The following is a 22,483-nucleotide window of genomic DNA, read 5'->3' on the forward strand; positions in this document are numbered from 1 at the left end:
GTGGCCATCAGTTGACACGAATGCTCCTTGTGCCCACCCATCCCCCACCCTTCCAATCTGTGTCAACTTGGAGAATGCCTTTCTCAGTGTTCCCAGACTGCACTGTTTTCAATTGCAAAAAGAAAATTGAGGAGTAAGAGACCCTTGACAACCCCACGTATAAAAGGGCCAAGAAGAAATATGGTCACTTACACATTACACGTATGACAGTGACATGTGCTACTGCTACGATGGCGTCATCCACTTCAGTGACTGTGCCATTGCTCTGTGTCTTCTATGTCTGACCCTAGGAGCTACCCAACTACACCTGCACGTCTTATTTTTGGGGCTCCTCCTCCAACTTCTTCCTCCACAGCTCTCTTGGGAATGTCAACTCCCTGTCTGCAGTGACATCAGTCCCCAACCTCCAACCAGAGAAGCAACACCCTCCGGCACCCTTTACCAGGAAGGTGTTCCTTGGGGCATTCCCTTCCCACTACTCTGCTGACCTGAAGGAGCTACAGTTTACAGGTCGTAGGACTTCACATTCCTCCTCTGTCCCAGAATCTGAGGCAGGTGCGCCCTTGCAAAAGTTTAAATCATTGAAGTCCTCCAAAAAGGGGGAGATTCTGATGGCCCCCATGCCGCCAGACCCTGTGTGTTCCACCTCTGTATCCGAAGCAGTGTTCCTGGTGGGCCCTATGACCATTCTGTGCACTTTGTTTTTGTTTTGCTGGTGTATCTTCACAGCAGGTGGCATTGAGGCATGACCTGCCTCTTTGGTCTCTTCATGCACCCACGAGATCCTGGTAGTGTGGCCCTCCGGTGGAACTGTAGCTGTTTTTTCTGCCACTTGGGTGAGCTATGACATCCGTTGTGCACATTCCTTGTTGTTGTTTTTTTGTTTTTTTTCCCCATGGCTCTCGAGGAAACTTGTTTGCCAGCAGTGCAGACATCTACTCCCTGCGACTTTTGGGGTTATTTTAAGAGTTACCACCGTCTGAAAGAGCATCAGGTGGTGTTTGCACATAAATTTTAGACTCCGTCTGCAGCAAACACGTACCACTCAACACGACTACGAAAATTGTGGCTGTTCGTGTGAAGATATCTCCAGAATCTGCCATCTGTAACACACTCTTCCTAATGGTGACTTCAGTGCCCACAACCCTTTGTGGGATGGAACTAAGACTGCTGGATGTGGCAAAGTTGTCAAAATCTTGCTTGCAAAGCTCAATCTTTGCCTCTTGAATACTGGTGTTCCCACACACTTCTGTGTGGCTTATGAGTCTCATTTGGCCATTGACCTTTCCATTTGCAGCCCAGATCTTTTCCCATCCATTCTTTGGAGATTCCATGATGACATCTGCAGCAGTGACCATTATCTTATTGTTTTGACCCTCCCTCAGCGTCACTCGTCTGGGCTTCCATCCATACGGGTTCTCTCAGAAGCTGCTTGAAATACATTCACGACTGCCATTGTCCATCACATCCCAACACATGGAGGTATTGGTGCAGTTGTCCAGAGCACAGTTGCAGCCATTGTATGAGCAGCTGGACCACTGAAATCACTGTGACAATTAGAAATTTACAGGCTGGCTCTCCAATGCCATAAGTGACGTCAGTGTTTGGACCAACTTGTTACTGTTAAGTGGCTCTGTGCCCAAGTCCACGACCTCATGAAACAACAGAAACGAGTGTGCTGGGAGCAGTATGTTGCTGCCACTGGAATGTACCCTTCCTTCACGGATTAGGGGGAAATTCATCACCTCTATGGACACCAGTACCCTGCCTGCATCGCTGGTATCTCTGTGAATGATGATGTCTACACTGATCTAGATGCTGCTGCCAAACATTTTTTTTCATTTTGCTAGAGTCTCTGCACCTGAGAATGATTAGCTTCTACTTTGTGTCCTCAAATACCAGGTAGAGTGTCTTCACTTACCATTTACAACACATCACCTGGAGCCATACAGTGTTTCATTCGGTGTGTGGGAATTACTCAGTGCACCAGGCCTTTGCCTCTCCTCTCCCCCCTCCTCCTCTCCCCCCTCCTCCTCTCCCCCCTCCTCCTCTCCCCCCTCCTCCTCTCCCCCCTCCTCCTCTCCCCCCTCCTCCTCTCCCCCCTCCTCCTCTCCCCCCTCCTCCTCTCCCCCCCTCCTCCTCTCCCCCCTCCTCCTCTCCCCCCTCCTCCTCTCCCCCTCCTCCTCCCCTCCTCCTCCTCCCCCCTCCTCCTCTCCCCCCTCCTCCTCTCCCCCCTCCTCCTCTCCCCCCTCCTCCTCTCCCCCTCTCCTCTCCCCCCTCCTCCTCTCCCCCCTCCTCCTCTCCCCCCTCCTCCTCTCCCCCCTCCTCCTCTCCCCCCTCCTCCTCTCCCCCCTCCTCCTCTCCCCCCTCCTCCTCTCCCCCCCTCCTCCTCTCCCCCCTCCTCCTCTCCCCCCCTCCTCCTCTCCCCCCTCCTCCTCTCCCCCCTCCTCCTCTCCCCCCTCCTCCTCTCCCCCCTCCTCCTCTCCCCCCCTCCTCCTCTCCCCCCTCCTCCTCTCCCCCCTCCTCCTCTCCCCCTCCCTCTCCCCCCCTCCTCCTCTCCCCCCTCCTCCTCTCCCCCCTCCTCCTCTCCCCCCCTCCTCCTCTCCCCCCCTCCTCCTCTCCCCCCTCCTCCTCTCCCCCCTCCTCCTCTCCCCCCCTCCTCCTCTCCCCCCCCTCCTCCTCTCCCCCCCCTCCTCCTCTCCCCCCCTCCTCCTCTCCCCCCCTCCTCCTCTCCCCCCCTCCTCCTCTCCCCCCCCTCCTCCTCTCCCCCCCCTCCTCCTCTCCCCCCCTCCTCCTCTCCCCCCCCTCCTCCGCTCCCCCCCCTCCTCCGCTCCCCCCCTCCTCCGCTCCCCCCCTCCTCCGCTCCCCCCCTCCTCCTCTCCCCCCCCTCCTCCTCTCCCCCCCTCCTCCTCTCCCCCCTCCTCCTCTCCCCCCTCCTCCTCTCCCCCCTCCTCCTCTCCCCCCCTCCTCTCCCCCCTCCTCCTCTCCCCCCTCCTCCTCTCCCCCCCTCCTCCTCTCCCCCCCTCCTCCTCTCCCCCCCTCCTCCTCTCCCCCCCTCCTCCTCTCCCCCCCTCCTCCTCTCCCCCCCTCCTCCTCTCCCCCCCTCCTCCTCTCCCCCCCCTCCTCCTCCTATCCCCCCCTCCTCCTCCTATCCCCCCTCCTCCTCCTATCCCCCCCCTCCTCCTCCTATCCCCCCCTCCTCCTCCTATCCCCCCCTCCTCCTCCTATCCCCCCCTCCTCCTCCTATCCCCCCTCCTCCTCCTATCCCCCCCTCCTCCTCCTATCCCCCCCCTCCTCCTCCTCTCCCCCCCCCCCCCTCCTCCTCTCCCCCCCTCCTCCTCCTCTCCCCCCCCCTCCTCCTCCTCTCCCCCCCCTCCTCCTCCTCTCCCCCTCCTCCTCCTCTCCCCCCTCCTCCTCTCCTCTCCCCCTCCTCCTCCTCTCCCCCTCCTCCTCCTCTCCCCCTCCTCCTCCTCTCCCCCTCCTCCTCCTCTCCCCCTCCTCCTCCTCTCCCCCTCCTCCTCCTCTCCCCCTCCTCCTCCTCTCCCCCTCCTCCTCCTCTCCCCCTCCTCCTCCTCTCCCCCTCCTCCTCCTCTCCCCCTCCTCCTCCTCTCCCCCTCCTCCTCCTCTCCCCCTCCTCCCCCCCTCCTCCTCCTCATCCTCCTCTCCCCCTCCTCCTCCTCCTCCTCCTCTCCCCCTCCTCCTCCTCCTCCTCCTCTCCCCCTCCTCCTCCTCCTCCTCCTCTCCCCCTCCTCCTCCTCTCCCCTCCTCCTCCTCTCCCCCTCCTCCTCCTCTCCCCCTCCTCCTCCTCTCCCCCTCCTCCTCCTCTCCCCCCTCCTCCTCGTCCTCTCCCCCCCCCTCCTCCTCGTCCTCTCCCCCCCTCCTCCTCGTCCTCTCCCCCCCCTCCTCCTCGTCCTCTCCCCCCTCCTCCTCGTCCTCTCCCCCCCTCCTCCTCGTCCTCTCCCCCCCTCCTCCTCGTCCTCTCCCCCCCCTCCTCCTCGTCCTCTCCCCCCCCCCTCCTCCTCGTCCTCTCCCCCCCCCCCTCCTCGTCCTCTCCCCCCCTCCTCCTCCTCCCCCCCCTCCTCGTCCTCTCCCCCCCCTCCTCCTCCTCTCCCCCCTTCTCCTCTCCCCCCTCCTCCTCTACCCCCTCTCCTCTCCAGACCTGCCTCATTCCCACTATCCCTTCCTTGCGTGCTCCTTTAACCTTCCCCACCTTCATCAGCTCAGTTAACTTTTAGCAGTAATGAAGCATCAATAACCAATTTGGCTATGGCCATGGGAGTGTACATTTGAGTAGTTGTGTGTGGAAATGTGTGTACTTTAGTCCAAAGAAGAGCTAGTGTGAACACTGTTTTCTGTCACAGGATTCTTTGCCCAAAGCATTGGTCTGCTGTAGATGATTGGTTGCCTTTCCCTTATTCTAAGTGTTGTTCCATCCAGGAATTTCCATTATTGTTATACAAATGAAGAATAATAATTAGTTATTCACCATTTTTCACAACTCTTATGAGCAGTTTGATATAAATCTGTAATATCTGGATTCCAGGTGCTGTTCAAATCAAGTGCTGCTGAGACAGACGAAGTGACAACGGATGATACCCACCACCATAGAAGGCTGTTGAATGATCCCAGGTCCGCCACTGTTGGCATATCAAGAACCCCTATTTTGGTGAGTGAAATGAAAGTTGAATATTTATGACACAGCTGTTACTTGCCTTAAACAATCACAATGTGAATTGGCAGAATTTTTGTGTTTGGAATAAGAAAAAATAAACAACATTCCATAATTCCCTTCCTGGTAGAAGATTGCAATGGTACACGCTACGTGTGGACCATCTTGCTGTCTTGGCATGTCTGAAGGAACTGCTCTAAAAACCAGCTGCAGAAATCGTATAGGAGATAATAGTGCTAATTTCTTTGTGCTATGTCTGTTCTTGGAATTCAATCTTATTACTCGTAGTATGAGGTGGCCTTGTGAGTGATGGAAGGTCCAAAGTGTGGCGGACAATTTGTATAGTGGAGGAGGGGGAGCGGATGCATAGCTTGTGAAAATATTTCCTTTATGTAACTATGTATGAATAAAGGGTCAGTCCAATTCAAGCCAGCCGAAGGTTTGGACCTCATAACGTCAGATTTTATTATTTTAGGTACCCACAGAATAAGGAAAAAAGTAGCAAATTTCATTTTCTTATGATACACATCATTTTTTTCTCCAAATTTGAGAAAATGAAGACTGCTAATTTCTCTGAGACCGGCATTAAAGAATAATATCCTTAATTTAGAAACTATTGATGCTAGGAACCTGGAATTTGTCATTGTAGGTGCCTTGCTGTAAGCTTTATTTTGGTGTCTAGCATTATAATGCTTGATTTTACTACTTTGGTAAATCTTAAAAACACACATTCTGTTTTTTGTCAAAAGGAAAAAAAAGAAAGTTTTCCTGTGTGAGTCCATAAACAATGCTTTGAATTTAAAGATGGAGAAAAAATGGTCTCTAAATGCACAGCCAAGAACATTGTAATACATGAAGACTAATAGCAATGAACTGTGAAACCAGTACTTTCATTCAAAAACAAATGTGAGGTATTAGAATCACTTTACTTTGATCAGAATAACAAAGTAACTGGTAGCTGGTTGTTTACAGGAATGCTAGCTTAGCAAAAACCAGTCAGACCACAAGTTTGCTCACATTTGCTGTTGCATACGCAGTTCTCATATTACTCTATTAGAGAAGGAAAGTTGATCCTGGATTTTCCTTTGTTTGATCTCGTATTACTCTGCTACGTTAGTTTTCTGTTACCTGTCAGTTGCAGACAAATTCAGATTTTTGACATAATTGTTGTGATTTGTCCTTATGTGCTTTTCTGTGTGTGTTGGGTTTGTTTAACAGAATGTGTTAAACTAACTCTGAAACTGTTTGGGAAATTGATAAGATTTTCAGGATTGTACAAAGCAAACTCTACCTGCACGTTAACATGTGAATGTACTCACTACACAACTATGCAGCTGCTGTCAACAGAACTATATTGTGCTTGTACCTAATGGTGAAGTGATGGTAACCCTCCCCCCCTCCTCCTCCTCCTGCCCCCCCCCCCCCCCCCCCTCCAATTCCATGCTAACTGTCAATCAATATGTTGTTCTGGTCCAGGTATCAAAACTGAATTACGTATTTATTAGTCCTACCTTATAAACACAAGGTATATAAACAATAGAAGTTACCTATAATACAAGTGACAGCATGGGAATGACTTCAATGAGCATATATGCATTTTTTTTAGTACAGTGTTAAGCAATCTTTCCCTGATACTGATGTAAAAATAAATAAAATATGAAAACTGCACAAAGCAATTAAGTCACTTCAACAATGTTAGTTGAAGCCTCACTTGTATGATACCTTCATTAGCACTTAAAAAAGGCATAAAGAAAAGTGTTGATCATGGTATCTCATTAAAGGCAATGTACACCCTCATCCAGGGGGCATGCTATGAGTGATGTAGCACTGTATTACCATGGTATCTTGCAGGTGGAAAGCCCATTGGAGCTCAACAGTGACAATGCTGAGGCCCCTGTGGAAGATTCTGCTGGTGTGGATGATAGACAAGAGTTTCCAAAGCCTGCCATCACAGATACTCCTGTCCTGGTAAGAATATGTAGGCCTCACATGTAACAAATGGATCTTCAGTTTTCAAGTTTGTTATTTTAGTGTTATCAAATTGGCATTATAGAATGTATTTATAAACAGGTATTTACTAACAAATGTCTAAGTAATTCAATGAAATGGAAGCATTTCATGTGGCTTAATGAGTTTCTCAGAGCCCAAGTAAATACAGGGACTGAACAGTTCTGCACAATATAAGGGTTGCCTTTCATTGTTTTACAAATGACTCCTAGGTGGAGTCATTTCAGGTGTGACATTATTACTTTTTTAAAATGTATTATTTGTAATTGTTAAAACAGTGGTAGCTGAAAAAACTGGCAGTGTAGTTTTAAAGAAAGTGTGCTGAAGGTTTTCATCATATATTTTCTTAATGGTTTTTTTTTTCCTTCAAAGGCGTAACTCGACAACAATGGCTCGAATTGCTTCTTTCAGCTTTTGACAATCAGTTAGTTTCGGAAAATACTGTTCACAGTTGGTTTGAGGAATATTGTATAACATTGTATAACACCATAAAAGGAGTTAATGCTGCATTCAGACTAAAAATGCATGGACCAGCATTTTCACCACCTCAATAAACAGTTAATCTCTCTAAACCAGTGCTTCTACATGATAGTGAAAAAATGTTTCAGAATTGCTTTTAACACATGAAAAAGAGTATAAATTTCAAAGGTGAATGTTTTGAAACAATAAAACTGTACCAAAAATGTTTTACCTTCATTGTTTTTGTAAAATTTGAAAGGCTGCCCTTGAATGCCTATGTTCCTCCAATTCATTCATGTGCAGCACTTCCGCTACAAGACTGCTAGGGTCACATCTCTATTGTCCCATTTTTATTTGCTAGGCTCTTGAGTGGTGTGCTCAGTATCGTTCAGAGTTAGCTGTATGACTTTGGGCATATGGTGCTGTGTTGTTAAAAATTTGAAAGCCAGACTCGGTTCTTGTAAGCTCTGGAGAAGTAGTATTGCATAATGCAGGCAAACATTCGTTAGGAGTTAAACTGTCAGTACCAGTAATGGTTGTCATAGCTGCATTCTGTTGTAAACTAATCATTTTTTGTATGCATGCAGGTTCTGTGCCACAGTATTCAGCATCTGAATATGTAAGAGTAATTGCAGCCTTCTGTGTCATAACTGCATTTGCTGCCCAATTGATTTCTCATGTTTTGTTTAATAGATTTCCTCCTAATTTAAACTTGTTTGTCGTGTTCTCAGATAGAAGATAACACCTAGACAATGAGCAAAGTAGTCTTATGAAACTTTGATCCTATCAAGTAGCAAATATAACTTTGTGTATAACTCATTTATTATGGAGGTGGAAAAGCAGAGAAGTGTTTTACTTAGACTTGACTGGAGTCTCCATTTTTCTCATTCATTGTAGTAAGGTCACTTGATAATGTATTCTCACACTGCACAATATATTTGTTCTGGTGTGTTAATACCAGGTTACCTGCATACTGGATTTGTTTAGAGTCAGTAATTGGTATGTCTCAGATATACTAATTCTACAGAATTCAAGCCAGGTTTGGTCCTTGAGGCAAAATATCCTTCAGGCTCTTGTCCCATGTGCTAGTTCTTCTACACAGAAAAGTGAAAAACACCAGTCAGTGCATGCTTTTGAGTAAAATTACTAGGTTATGACATAAATGAACTTGAGAATCAGGCCTTCTCTTCATGCTTTATTGTAAACAGCAGTGACATACCCTAAACCTACAGCGAATTTCATGCATTTCTCAGGTCCACATTCCACCTATATTGCATTAGCACCTAATTACAGCAACTCCAAATATTTTTATGGACCAGCCTGCTCAACAGATTATTTTATAAATGGGCAGCATCTTGGATGCCTCTTCCATAATTTGTGTCATCACGAGTAGAGAGGTGGGTGGGGGGGTGATGGGGAGGGGTTCAATAGTTAGCATTCCTAATTCTTTCTTTGCTTGGTTTCGAAACTGTGGTTTCTGTTGCTGTCTCAAACATACTAAGTAGTTTTCTAGTTTGCCAGACTTCTTTGCGGAATTGTGGGTGCCAGTGTCTTGTCGAGGGTCACCATTGTTGTAATTATACTAATACCTATAAAGTTGAATAGTACTAAAACAAAAATACTGTTGCAAATGACATGTCATTCTGTTAGAAGCCTTGCACTTTCATGATACAAGTTCCAACCTGCATCCTCATTTATTACATGTATTTCAATCTGTCTTCCTCTATAGTTTCTACCATCTACTGTTCCCACTTGTACCTTGGAAGCTACTCCCTGATGTCTTAACAAATGTCCTACCATTCGGTCCCTTCTTCTTATCACTGTTTTCCATATATTCTTTTCACTTGGTGATTCTGCTGAGAACCTCATTGTTCTTTACCTTATCAGTTCACCTAATTTTCAACAATCACCTGTAGCAGCACTTCTCAAATCCTTCGATTCTCTTCCGTTCCGGTTTTCCCACAGTCCATTTTTCACTAGCATACAATGTTGTGCTGCAAATTCACATTATCACAAATTTCTTGCTCAAATTAAGGCATATTTGAAATTAGTACACCTTTTTTGGCCAGGAATGCCATTTTTGCCAGTGCTAGTCGGCTTTTTGTGTTCTCCTTGCTCCATCCATCATGGGCTTTTTTCTGCTTAGGTAGAATAATTCCTCTACTTCTTGATCTCTTATTGTGATGTTAAGTTTCTCGCCTTTCTAATTTGTACTACTACTCATTACTTTAGTCTTTCTTCGATTTACTCCTAATCCGTACACATCAAACTGGTCATTCCATTCAACAGACGTGTAATTCTTCTTCACTTTCTTCCACAGCTTTTGGTCTAATGGTTAGCATTGCTGGCTCTGGATTGTGGGGTCGATCACTGATATCTTTTCACCTTGAATTTTAATTCCACACCTGAATCTTTCTTTCATTCCCATCATTGCTTCTTTGGTGTACAGATTGAACAGTAGAGGCAAAGACAGGATCCCTGTCTTACACCCTTTTTATTACGAACTCTTCGTTCTTGACATCTTAAGACAGTCTAAATGTACAGTTCTGATGCTGCCACATCTTGAGTTACGGTTTTACAGGGTTTTGAGGAACAAGAGTTAATGCTAAAGGAAATTCAGCTGACTGGCTGAAGCAAGAGGGAGTATTTTGCTTACCTGAACTTACATCCCTTCAAAATTTAAATACCCGTAGCGAATTAAAAGGACAGCAGGTGACTTGGGCGAATGACAACTCCAGAAGTAAAATGTTACTTGTAAGTTTTATTTCACAGCTGTTTTGATTTTCTCTGTTTTCCTGAAGTATGGGTTTGGCTCATCTGTGTGCAGTTGATGACATAAAGATTTTCATTTTTATCATCATCATATGTGGAATGGCATACTGCTTGTTAATGGCAGAAATAAGTTGAAAACTTCATTATAACAGACTGACTACATCCTTGCACTTAAATGCACGTTATGTCAGCAATTCCCTGGAAATTAATCTGTCTCTGGAAAAGTTTTCAGAGAACAAACTGCCATCACATGAAAATGTTGAATGGAGACCTATACTCAGTGAACATTTCACATGATGATGAAAGTTTTTAGTAAATGCACCTATATTTGTTAAGAGGTAGTACTGTAGCTCTCATTATTTTCTCTTATGACAAAAACACATGCATAAAGATTGTATTCACGTATGCATAAAGATGTAGATTAAAAATAAAGAAAATATACAAAGGTGCAAAATTAAGGGGATGGGACCTGGATAGATAGAATGAATCTGAATTTGTTGAGTTTGAGGATGCATTAGATAAGGACTGACTAGAACAGGGGAAAGGAATGCAGTACATGATGAATGGGTGCCTTCTAGAGATGAAATAGTGATGGCAGCAGAGGATCAAATAACAAGAAAGATAAGGCCTAGTAGAAATCCTAGGATAACGCAGGAATGTGGGAACATATGAGGCAATATTGATCCTAAGACTTGTCTTAGGAGATAGATTAAGAGAAGGAAAACGTACATTTATAGCATTTGTGGCCTTCAAGAAAGCTTTCGATAATGTTGAGTGGAATACTCTTTGAAATTCTGGAGGTAGTAGGAGTAAAATATAGGGAGTGAAAGGCTATTTACACCTTCTACGGATATATCACGTGGTAGTTATGAGAGTTGAGGGGGTAAGAAAGTGAAGCAGTGGTTGAGAAGTGGGTGAGACAGGGGTGAAGCCTATCGCCAATGTTATTCGGTTGTACATTTAGCCAATAATAAGGAAGTGAAATGAAAATTTGAAGTAGGAATTGTTAAGATTATTTATTTAAAACAGACTACAAAGTGCATAAGATCTGCAAAAACAGGGTTACACACACACACACACACACACACACACACACACACAGAGAGAGAGAGAGAGAGAGAGAGAGAGAGAGAGAGAGAGAGAGAGAGAGAGAGAGAGATGTTTCAGTTTTGTGACGAAGGCAAGCATCCTCGGTCCTGCTGTCCAAAGATTCAATTGTACACATATGACAAAGATATGAAAAAGTGTGTTAAACAGATGTTACAACACATTTTATTTTTCTTTTAGTATTGACACATCCTCAAAAGAAAAATAAAAGGTGACTACTGAATTTCACGTGGATTTAATCTTCTGCACTCCAATTCTTTCGTGCAGCATCTTGAGTCAAACCCTTTCCTGTGGCTTGGTTAGCAGATCGGTTAACTGGTTGGTCCCATCAATGTGTTCTAATTCAAGATCACCATTAAAGAATGTTTCCCTGATGCAGAAGTGATGTAATTCTATGTGCTTTGATTTTCTATGGTGTGTTGGGTTTTTGCGTAGTTTTACAGTACTTGCAGTGTCAAACACACACATTGTGGAGGTTTCACCTGTTTGGAAGTTCCAATCAATTCATACAGCCTTTTTAACCAGATCAGCTCCTTTGCTCCTGCACTGCCCGATATTATTTCAGCTTCCATGGGAGATGTTGCCACTGTCTTTTTTAATTGCCTGTTCCATTACTGATAGTTGCGGCAACACCTCTCATTGAGTGTCTTGTGTCCTTCTCACCAGCATAATGAGCATCACTGTATGGTCACTCAACTAATATCTGAGTATTATTCTCTTTCAGGGACTTTAATTCTTCATGAATGGTCTCCAGCCGCTGATTTTTATTGCTAGACTGCAAAGCTTTGGCATACGCACTTGGACCTTGTCCCTGATGAAAGGAGTTCCAGTCATGTTCCAGCCATGTTCTGGTCATCCATGCTGGCTTCTTCTTGTCACATTTGCTTCTTCGCTTCTCACTCAAAACTTTGCATCCTCCAGAAATTAATACCATACCCAAAGTTTCTTCCTCCTTATTACTCCTCTGGAACTTGACTTTGTCTCCAAGTCTTCTTCCGCAGCACTTACTCTTTCTGTTCTCTCATCATGGCTGACAGCTTCTGAGTCCTTATTCTCATCAGAAGTCTAATTAGGCTCTGTTGAACAGTGTCTTCACCAGCAACTTCAAATTCAGCAGCGCTTGTATGCAGATTGCATACAACTTCAGACTTGAATTTTACATTGTGACTTGGTACGACTTTTCTTTGAGATGGAATCCAGACCCTAAAACCATCTGTCATTTACATACCCTGCCAGATGTCCAAGCACAACTTTGTCATCAAAATTTGAATAAAAATTCTTATTCACATGCACATAACTTTCTGTTCTAAAGATTCTCAGATGATCCAGGTTGCCTATTGGTTGCTCGTACCACAGTTCATATGAAAGTTTGTTTTCAGTAGAGAACTTCACAAAAGTTTGTTTTCAGTAGAGGACTTCACAGTGCAATTTAAGAAGATATGCAGCAGTATTGCGTGCTTCTGCCCACAGTTCCTTTGGCAGTTCACTGGGGGTTCAACATAGAACGTGCACACTCCGCAATAGTGTGGTTTTCTCTTTCTGCAACAGTATTTTGTTGTGGTGTGTAAGGTGGAGTGATGCACTGCTCTATGCCTCTGCTTGCCAGCAATTGACACTTTCTTCTTATCGAGCTCTCTTCCTCCATCACACCTGAACTGTTTGACAGCATGACCATTTGTCTTGTATTCATTCAAGAATGTTCCAGGACTGTGCTGACTGCACTTTTGTGCTTAAGAAAGAAAATTTTACAGAACTTGCTAAAATCATCTTTCAAACATGTGTAATGTGAGCTTTTTTGAGAGAGACTTTGGACATAGGTCCATTTACGTCAACATGGATTTGTTTATCTGTAACCATTGGTCAGTTCATTCTAATCCTGTATGGGACTCTATGCATTTTTCCAATTGCACATCCATCACAGAATTCTTCGTTGCACCCATCCACATTGATGTTCATCTGCTTAAAGATACATTTCACATATTGTTTGTGTTGATGTCCAAATCTCTCTCGGTAAACTTGCAGCATATCTGACAATGTCACCAAACTCACTTTAGCTGGCTGTACTGGTTTAACGACACGTACGTCAAGAACGCAGAGACCGTGGCTGACATGACCAGTCATCATTGTTTGCCCAGTCACTTTGTCTTCAATTTCAACACTTCTGTCATCAAGTCTAATGCAGAAACCTCTTCACACAGCTGCTTTGACAGAGAACAAGTCAGCCCTTCCTTCAGGAACATAAAGTACCTCTTCCAATTCACCAGTTTTTTGGCATTATTCAACTGAATTTGAATTTTCACAGTTCCCTGTCCCTGAGCCAACATGCTTGCACCTCTTTTCCCAATAGAAATCGTTTCAGTGATGGCAAATTTCGTATGTGAAATGAAATATTATTTATTTCCAGTGATGTCATTTGTGGCATCACTGTCACAGTATCAACTGTTGATTCCAACACAGCTTTTGGTTGAAGCACTAAAAACATGTGACAAAAAATGCAACGCTTGTTTCCAGGTTCTTTTCAGAATGATTGATGCGAATGTTATCTGTCTTTTTCGTTGGACACTCTGCTTCCCAGTGGCATACCTGGCCACATTTGTGACAAGGAAATCTTTGTTTTGCACGTTCGATATCCTTTTTCGATTTTTTGCTACCTATATCGTCACTTGTTTTGCTAAATTATCTTTTCAGGGCAACTGGGTGTAACAAACACAGCTAGCTCAACCATACTTTGATCATGCAATTCAATTGCAAATTTTTCAGTCAAAAGGGTCACACTTTGTTTTTCAGATGGACTCGTGTCCCACAGATTCTTGAAATGGTCATATTCTTTGACTAGAGTGGAGAGAATTGGGCCTTTTAAAATTCTTTTTCATTGTGCTTCTGCAATTTATCATTCAAATCCATGAAAAGCTCTGCAGTTTCGCAATATGTGTGTTAATGTTCTCTTTGGCGTCACTTTGAACACGAAAAAATGCTTCTGTCAACATGTTCAGACGTTTTGTATTACTTTGTTGGAATTATTCATGTAACTTATTGCAAATTTGTTCCTTGGGTTCATGTTAATGTTGCTTTCGCATCGTCTTCCAACCGCTGCTGGTGTGTCCCCTTTTTCTCCGTGGACGCACTGTGTGGCACTTCAGGACACTTGTAAGTACCATTTACAGTGTCTTCAAGCACATATGCTCGCAGCACCATCGACACGTACCATTGCCACTTCGTCCAGTCTTCAGGTGCTTAGAGTTTTTCCATTTGCATTTTGTATTCACCAACACTGACTGCCATTTTTGTGGAAAACACAAACAATGGGCAAATTCATGTTATTTTAGTCATGAGCGATAACAATTACTTCGTGGCTGTTCACATACGGTATGGGCCCATAACCTGTTAAGATTATTTATTTAAAACAGACTAAAAAGTGTATAAGATTTACAAAAAGGTGGTTACACACACACACACACACACACACACACACACACACAAAATAGGTTCAGTTTTTGTGACATACGAGCACCCTTTGTTCTACTGTCCAAAGATTCAATTGTACACGTATGACGAAGATATGAAAAACTCGCGTTACACAGATATTACAATACATTTTTTTTTTTACGGGAATTATACTTGAAAGTGAAGCAGTTGCTGAGAAGAGTGTGAGACAAGATTGTAGCCTATCGCCAGTGTTATTCAGTTGTACATTTAGCTAACAATAAGGAAATGAAAGGAAAATTTTGAGTAGGAATTATAGTTCTAGGGGAAGAAATAAAAACTTGGGGGTTTGCCGAGGTCATGGAAGAGCAGTTGAATGGAAAGGACAGTGTCTCGAATGGAGGATACAAGATAAACATCAACAAAAGCTAAACAAGAATAACAGAATGTGGTTGAATTAAATCAGTTGGTGCTGAGGGAATTAAGTTAGGAAACAAGACACCTAAAGTAGTAGGTGGGTTTTGTTATATAGACAGAAAATAACTGATAATGACCGAAGTAGAGATGATATAAAACGTAGACTTGCGATCCCAAGAAAAGCATTAGTGAAGAAGTGAAATTTGTTAACATCAAATAATCAAATATAGATTTAAGTGTTAGGAAGTATTTGTTCGTATGAAGTGTAGCCATGTGTGGAAGTGAAACAGATTAGACAAGAAGAGAATGAAAGCTTTCGAATTCTGCCACTACAGAAGAATGCCAAAGATTAGGTGGTTACATCATGTAACCAATGGGGAAGTACTGAATAGAATTAGTGTGAAGAGAGATTTGTGGGACAGCATGAATAGAAGAATAGATCGGTTGGTAGGACACATTCTGAGACATTAAAGGATCACCAATTCAGTATTCAAGGGAATTGGGGGGGGGGGGGTAGAAATTGTGGGATACCAAGAGATCAATACAGTAAGAAGATGCAGAAGCATGTAAGTTGCAATAATTATTTGGAGATAGAGGCTTGCATTGGATAGAGTAGCATGAATACCTCCATCAGACCAGTCTTCAAACTGAAGACAACAACAAGATACGTATAGATGAACCCCAGTTAAAGACGTGTCGCACGGAGAACATAGTCATATAGAGAGACTGTAGAAGAGTAGTAAACACAGCAAAATGTGATCACAGTAATAAAAGAAAGGAATGCAAACAGAAAAATGCAAGTATTAACTCATTTCAGTCACTGGAGGAGTGTGACTGGTAATGGGTGGCAAGAACAAAATGGAGTCATACCTTCAGTGGCAAAGATTGAATTTTAGACGGAGGAAGGGACAGTAAATAATGTCAAATCATCATCATCAGTATAGTTTGATGGACGAGTGCCTCACTACAAATCCATTGGACTGTGGTTCAGTGTACTGTTGGTTGAAGATTTTTTTTTAAATTGCGTGTTTTACTTTGGACAGTGATTTTTGTACACGAAATATCCCAAGTTGCAGCACAGTTGAAAGTCCCTGTTAAACTGTGGGTTCCTGTGTAACTAGCTGAGTAACTTCAGAGCTTGGCACAAGACCAAGTCGTACAATCTCTGATAGGACTGCCTGAAAAAAACACTGTGGTTTTCAAACTACCTTTTGGCCTGGTAACAGCTTCCATTACCATCAGCACAAAATAACTGCCGTAGTCAATGTTATGTTTTTCACTCTTCTGTGGTGCCTCTCTAAAAAGAAACTTAAATAGCCACATGGCATACATATTTTGTGAGCTAAAGAAAGAAGCCACTGAAATTAAAAAAAAAAAAGTGTTTTATGTGATGCCTATAGTAATATTTATTAAGAACTAAAAATTGTTATACCTTTAGTGATCCATTCCAGTTATTTTTATTGCTTTATTAAAACAAGTTAGGTGGAAATGTTTAATTGAAGACATTAAAAAAGCTACTTAAAATGCTTCATAATTTGCAATCCTTGAAGTGTTTCGGTCAAAGTGCCATCAGCTTCATGTGAAGTAAAATTGTTTTCCTAGTTAAAGTTACTTTTCATGTAGGCTTTTTTTGTGGAACTGCCTTATTTGATCTGGTATCCTCAATGAATAATGGTGAATGATCAGAAATTCCGAAATCTGAACAAAATTTATGTGCCTCATCAGAAACATAGCTCATTAAAATATTGTCCGTACATGTTCCTGACTGAGCATTTTCTCTTGTAAATTAAAAAAAAAAATTAATTTGAAACTGTATTTTGTTATTAAGTCAATGAATTTAGATGTCTCATAGTTTTTACTCAACACATTGATGTTGAAATCAGGAGAAATTAATTTTTTCTTTTTTCGGTACTGCATTGTTCTAGAAAAAAATGAAATTTACAGTGGAAATGCTCGGTTGTAACTTTACGTGGGATTCTATACATAGATACATAACAACATTTAGGTTCTTTAACTCGATGTATCAACCCTCTAAAATACTCTCTTCATTTAAAGTTAGTACATGGTAATCTAAATCTGAATGAACTTCTCGTGACTTATCTTTCCTACAAAGGCTGGTAGCTCTCTCAAAGTTCTCGTTCCCCCCAGGTTTATTTATAGTTTTAATCTTACTATTGGTTGAAAAATGTCTCAGATTCTATAATACCCCCATCAGCACTTAACACTTTCCATTATTTCTTATATTATATGAGAGGTGTCAATGTACATTTTGCTAAGCATTTTGGAACCTAATGTGTTAAGATATAAGTGATATTTCCCCAGCTATTCATTAGGATCTATAAATACAGCTCTTGATCTGTTGCAGTGTTCCTTCATATTGCAATTTATCCTCACTATGTACATTTTGCTTACTGATCTCCTGTATATTATGCTACTTATTACAAGCGTCGCTCTGTCGAGGTGCCTTGCTGTTAAAATTAAATTTTTCATCTCACTAATATTTCTTCCTCGCTGCTGTTTCGAAGAAAATTTGTCCCCATGTGTAAGAACACAGCTTCACAGTTTGAACTGGATTCATCTCAGATAAATTCTTCTGAGCGCAGTACATTATTCAGGTGTTTATTCATTTGCTGAGATTTGATGCCTGAATGCATATCAATTTTTGCATTTGGTACTTCGATGGTTTTTTTTAAATGTACTGTCACCTGTAAAGAGAAACTCTCTTTGACAATATTAGTGTTTTTGATTTACTCTTCTGTTGTGTGTTACTTTAGTCCATTTATATTTATTTACTGATTTACAGTCTTCAGTCTGTTCCACAACTGCTGCAAGTACTTTCGAGGAATGAGAAATTGTATCACTCCACAGATTTTCGTATCTTTGTCCATTACTAATATTTTGCGCATTTAGTTGTTGGTGGTCTGCAACAACTGGTGTTTTCACACAACTAAATTCTTTCGACATTTCTTGCCTTTATTTTCTTCCATCAGTAAAATATCTCACTTTTGAAAAAAGTCTGTATCACTTACCAACTCTTCTGTTATTTCATCTTTGGTCTCCACTGCCGATGCTAAACACGTGTTTTCTTCTTCTAAACAGTCGGAACACAGCCACTGTAAATGCTCACTTAAAGCATTTTAAACATACTTTGGTGCAGTTTTCATGTATCCGGCAGTTGCATTTAACACACAGTATTCCTTCAATTGCACGTTTTTGGCACTTCTTACACAATTTGTTTGTTTTATTCTTTTTCAGGAATGATATCACTCTGCAAATTTGTACATTCTTTCTACTTTTAAATGTCTGTCAGTAGTATTATACATTCTAGTACACACACATGAAAAGAGGTGTAGTATATGATGCTTAATGCAGACTATTATTTACAGCCCTGTGATGTTCCCCAGAAAGTTGTAGCAGTTGCAAAGAAGCTGACATTCGACGTATCTCCGTCACCAAGGAAAGTAAATACAGCTGAAGTAACAGTGACGGTACGTGAAACTGCTAAGAATTTAACTTCCGTCTGGTTTGTTCCTCTTAATTGCTCCACACCTGAAAATTACTGATACATTCTATCAGTTTTGTACAATAGAAGTGATGCACATTGAATCACTAGGATGTTTTGAAAGGAATGTAGGACAAACACTTGAAAAATTTAGTCTTCAGTCGTAAGTATTCATGTAGAAATATATTTATAGAACATTTTGATGTAAAACTGCAACAAGATACTAAAACTTCTATACTATTTAGTGTGGCATCTTCTGTCATCGTCCTGTGCTGTGACATGTGCAGGTGTTTGAAAGTAGAGTGCCGCAAAACTTTCCCGCTGGACGCCAGAGACGCTATAACAAGTAACATTTGTTCTGTGATTAACTCTTTGATTGTTGATTTCTGTCCCATGTTCTACTCCTTGGTGAAAGCATGAATCCAGATGTGTTAGATACGGAATAATTTACCCTACTGAACTTTTCTGACGCCTTCGCACGAATTATCGGTTGCAGTGTATTATTGTCTGTTCCGACTGCAGGGTTTCATTAATAAATTATTACATCAAGCTGAGACAAGCCTAATTCCCTTATTCAGTCTACAAGCACACAGAGATGTTAAACCATCGATCACGGTAGTTCAAACTGGTACCAACATTTACTGTCGACATAAGTGTCAATGTGTGGAAGATTTTTTCCCATAGAAATCAGATATGTACACCATAAAAATAATATAAAGTCTGCCAAGTGATAGCAATGCTCAGTGTAATTTCTGGCAAATTGCCAGACATATAAAAGTTCCTGCCACGATATTTTGAATCAGTCTTTTGGTGATCTTTGTGTGAGTACAGAATGAGATTAATGTCAAAACTAGCTGCAGAATAATAAAAAATTTTAGCAGCACCTGTCTTTTCTAAAGGCGGTGGAGTATGACTTAAAAATGTTCTGTGAAATAATTTATATTCATGCATAATATTAGTGAGAGTGATGTTATGATTCTGATAATCCATATGGGCTGATATCACAAAAAGCAGTTGTCTGTTCTTTATTTACTTTATGTTGATCCTGTAAGCGACCTGTCACAAGCTATCATGCACACTTGTATAAGGACTACGAACGGTGGCTATAGTGTCTACGAAACTAATCTGCCACAGTGTGCTCTGCCAAATCCTCCTCTTCCACAGACTGCATGAGTTTCTGTAATTAATTTATATTTACAGCTCTGGGGAAAGATCACAGGACACATTTAGAAATCACTCACTTCCCTTACATTAATCTTTTCCACTAAAGCATCTACTCCACACATGCTCCACATTCCCCAAAAACTGTCCCGAAAAGAATTCTGTATACCCTTATCCCAGATGGAATGTACACTTCTAATATTGCGATATGACATCCTTCAGTATAACTGTGACAGTTTAGAAGTGATTTAATTGGTTGTGATACCTGGCCATTGACACATCTGGTCAAGAGCAGGTCTTATCTCTCAACTGTATCTGCTATGTATAACAGTTACAATTGTGCTACAAGAGAGCACAGTATCTATAAGGGCCACTCAAATGGAGAAGACACAGATGGAACAGAGGTAAGTGATCACCATAACTAATACATTGACCCCAGTGTGAGATAAGATGGTCAATGCCTTCATAGAAAAATGTTTGCAGTTGCTACAGTGTCATAATTTTACTGAGGCATGCAGTTCTCCATCAGAAAGCAAACTGACAGCAACATATGTCTTTCTTCAGGGCTCCAAAAACATGAAAATGATATGGGGAAAGATCAGGAGTATATGGAGGATGTGTGTGTCCCAGCAAAACTTATGCAGCGTACTCGAAACAATCTTTGTCAATGTGGGTGAGCACGTCCCCCATGTAGCCCCAGTCTCTCCCCAGAAGATTTCCACATTTTTGGTGTGCTGAGGAAAAGACATTCAAGGCTGTCAGTTTGCTGTCTTTTGATCCCTCCTCCCTTACTGTGTGTGTTGCACACAGACTAGGCACACTGTCTTGGGGAAATGTTGCTCTCTTTTAACTTATTATTCTTGCTCAAATTGGTGTTGCTATGGGGCACGTAACTAACTACTTCTGATTAAACTTTGGGCATTTCCAATAATTTTTCGTCTGATCTAAGTGCTGCTGTTTCCTGATTTCTGACCCATTAGCTCAATTTCCTTTTTTGGTTTTCTGTGCAGATGGGAATCTAAAACAGGGTGTATACGCTCTGGAAAAAACCCAGGAATTTTTTAGAATTCCAGATTTTTTTTTTTAGTCTTACATTAATTTTTTTAAATTTTGACTGGTAAGAACCGATAAACAGCAACATGTGTCAAAGGATTTAGAATGAAGACTATAGAATACTTAATAAACAATAAACTGCTGCCGCTGAGCTGTTGACATTAAGTTCGTTTGAGCCACTGCCCGTGGGCTCACGCTGATGCACAGTTGAGTTCCATATGGGCAGTACCTTCTCCTACTTCCGTCTACTAGAAGTGTGGCTGTTAGCTGTATCAGCAGTAGTGACAAGCAGCCAGATGCTACCTGGAAAAACTTTTCTGGCATGCCCCAGCTGCCAGATTCGCACAAGTGCATAGCAGTCTGGGTTGTAGTGGGGAAGTGTTAGTCTCCACGTAAGCCGTGTTTATGTTAAATGATTTTGCTGTTTCCTCTTTGCTTACACTTCTGACATCAAATGAAAACAAAAATTGATTTCGGTGGTCGGGAGTTATCAAGTGAATTATAATACACTCACATAATTATGGAAGGCTAACGTATGTTATTAGTTTCAGTTTTCTGATTTTATTTCCAAGTTTTTGGTAGTCAGTCACCTTGCAGAACAATGAAGTTATTTTCGTCGGTTGGCTAAATAAATGTGGCTTTTATTAATCTTTTCCTCAGAGGCAGTCAGTTTATTAGAAACGAAGTGTTTCATTCCACGCCATTGGCTAGTTTCAACTGTTCACTGAATTTAAAGTGCACATTTTTATCTTCTGGCACATATGGCATTATGCCATAATAAAGAACCAAATAGGTAATACAGTACTGGTACTCAAAGAAAATTTGCATCCCACAAAACCTCACTGAAAAGCTTAATATTAGGTTGGGGCCTACTTCATTGTGAATCTGGACATATGAATTTGCACTTTAAGCCAAGTTATGCAGTTTAGTATGATTTAGGAAATTCCAGTGCTCTTGGAGTATTCTGTTTCTTTTATGACATCATGTAAGATCTCTTGATACTATAATGTATGAACAAATGAGGATCCTACGTCCTCATAGCTGCCCACGCGCAGTAATGCCTGTTTTCTGGCACTCTCTGGCAACTGCTGAAATGAAGCTGTATCTTAACAGTTCGCAGGAGAATTTTGCAAATGGTGCTTTGAAAAGTGTTAGTTTCAAAGTAAATTTCCTTTTACGCAAGATGAATTGTGCTATGTGTGCAAGCGTGCAATAAATTTCTTAAATCACAGGGCCTCTTACTCATTCAAAAGTTAACAAATCGAAGACTAGCCACTTTGAAGAATTTCGAGCTCAGAAGGCCAGGCATTGTCATTATTTAAAATTTTACTGGCAAATTTGTGTGGTGTATCTTGAAGTGTAACACACGCAGAAATATTACATGTGGAAGCTTAGCTTTTCTTGTTGCTTTCAATCTTAAAGAGCAATATTACGTGTGAAAGCTTAACTTTTCTTGTAGCTACACCACATACATTAATTTAAACCATTAACTTTTCCTGTTTGTGTGTTTGTTTGCACATTTAACAGTGATGGCTGAGTACGTCACATGTCCTATGCTCTGAATATCTGATGTCATTGGCTGATGAGATCACGTGACATGAGCTATGATTGGCTTACAAAAGCACATTTCAGTCTCAATTCCAATGCTTCGGAAACCAACGTGCTGTTTCTGTACTTTGGTAATACAAATACAAAAATATGCAGTGTATTGTAATATGAAAGTATGCAGTGTAAATGTAGTTGCACATCAAAAATCTTCCCAAAACCTTTTTGCAAGTTTTTTCATTCTCTGAAGGCCCACACTTGTATATAAAACCTTTACCATTGAAAGAATGGATATTTTTACAGCTCCAAGGGGGTAACAGAATAAAACTTAAACTGCAAAGGAAATGTGCCATTTACAACAACAAAAC

General features: G+C 41.9%; 1 protein-coding gene across 2 annotated transcripts in view; it reads left to right on the plus strand.

Moving 5' to 3' along the window:
* The window catches only part of LOC126426811 (uncharacterized), a 47,737-nt gene that overhangs the window by 15,267 nt on the left and 9,987 nt on the right, over positions 1-22,483 (plus strand). For both annotated transcript variants that reach the window (XM_050088814.1, XM_050088815.1), the window contains exons 3-5: positions 4,544-4,666; positions 6,521-6,637; positions 18,241-18,342. In XM_050088814.1, the coding sequence (XP_049944771.1) occupies positions 4,544-4,666; positions 6,521-6,637; positions 18,241-18,342 (342 nt within the window). The remainder of the gene's footprint in view (positions 1-4,543; positions 4,667-6,520; positions 6,638-18,240; positions 18,343-22,483) is intronic.

This window comes from Schistocerca serialis, chromosome 11, assembly GCF_023864345.2.
Source record: "Schistocerca serialis cubense isolate TAMUIC-IGC-003099 chromosome 11, iqSchSeri2.2, whole genome shotgun sequence".
Taxonomy (NCBI): Eukaryota; Metazoa; Arthropoda; class Insecta; order Orthoptera; family Acrididae; genus Schistocerca; species Schistocerca serialis.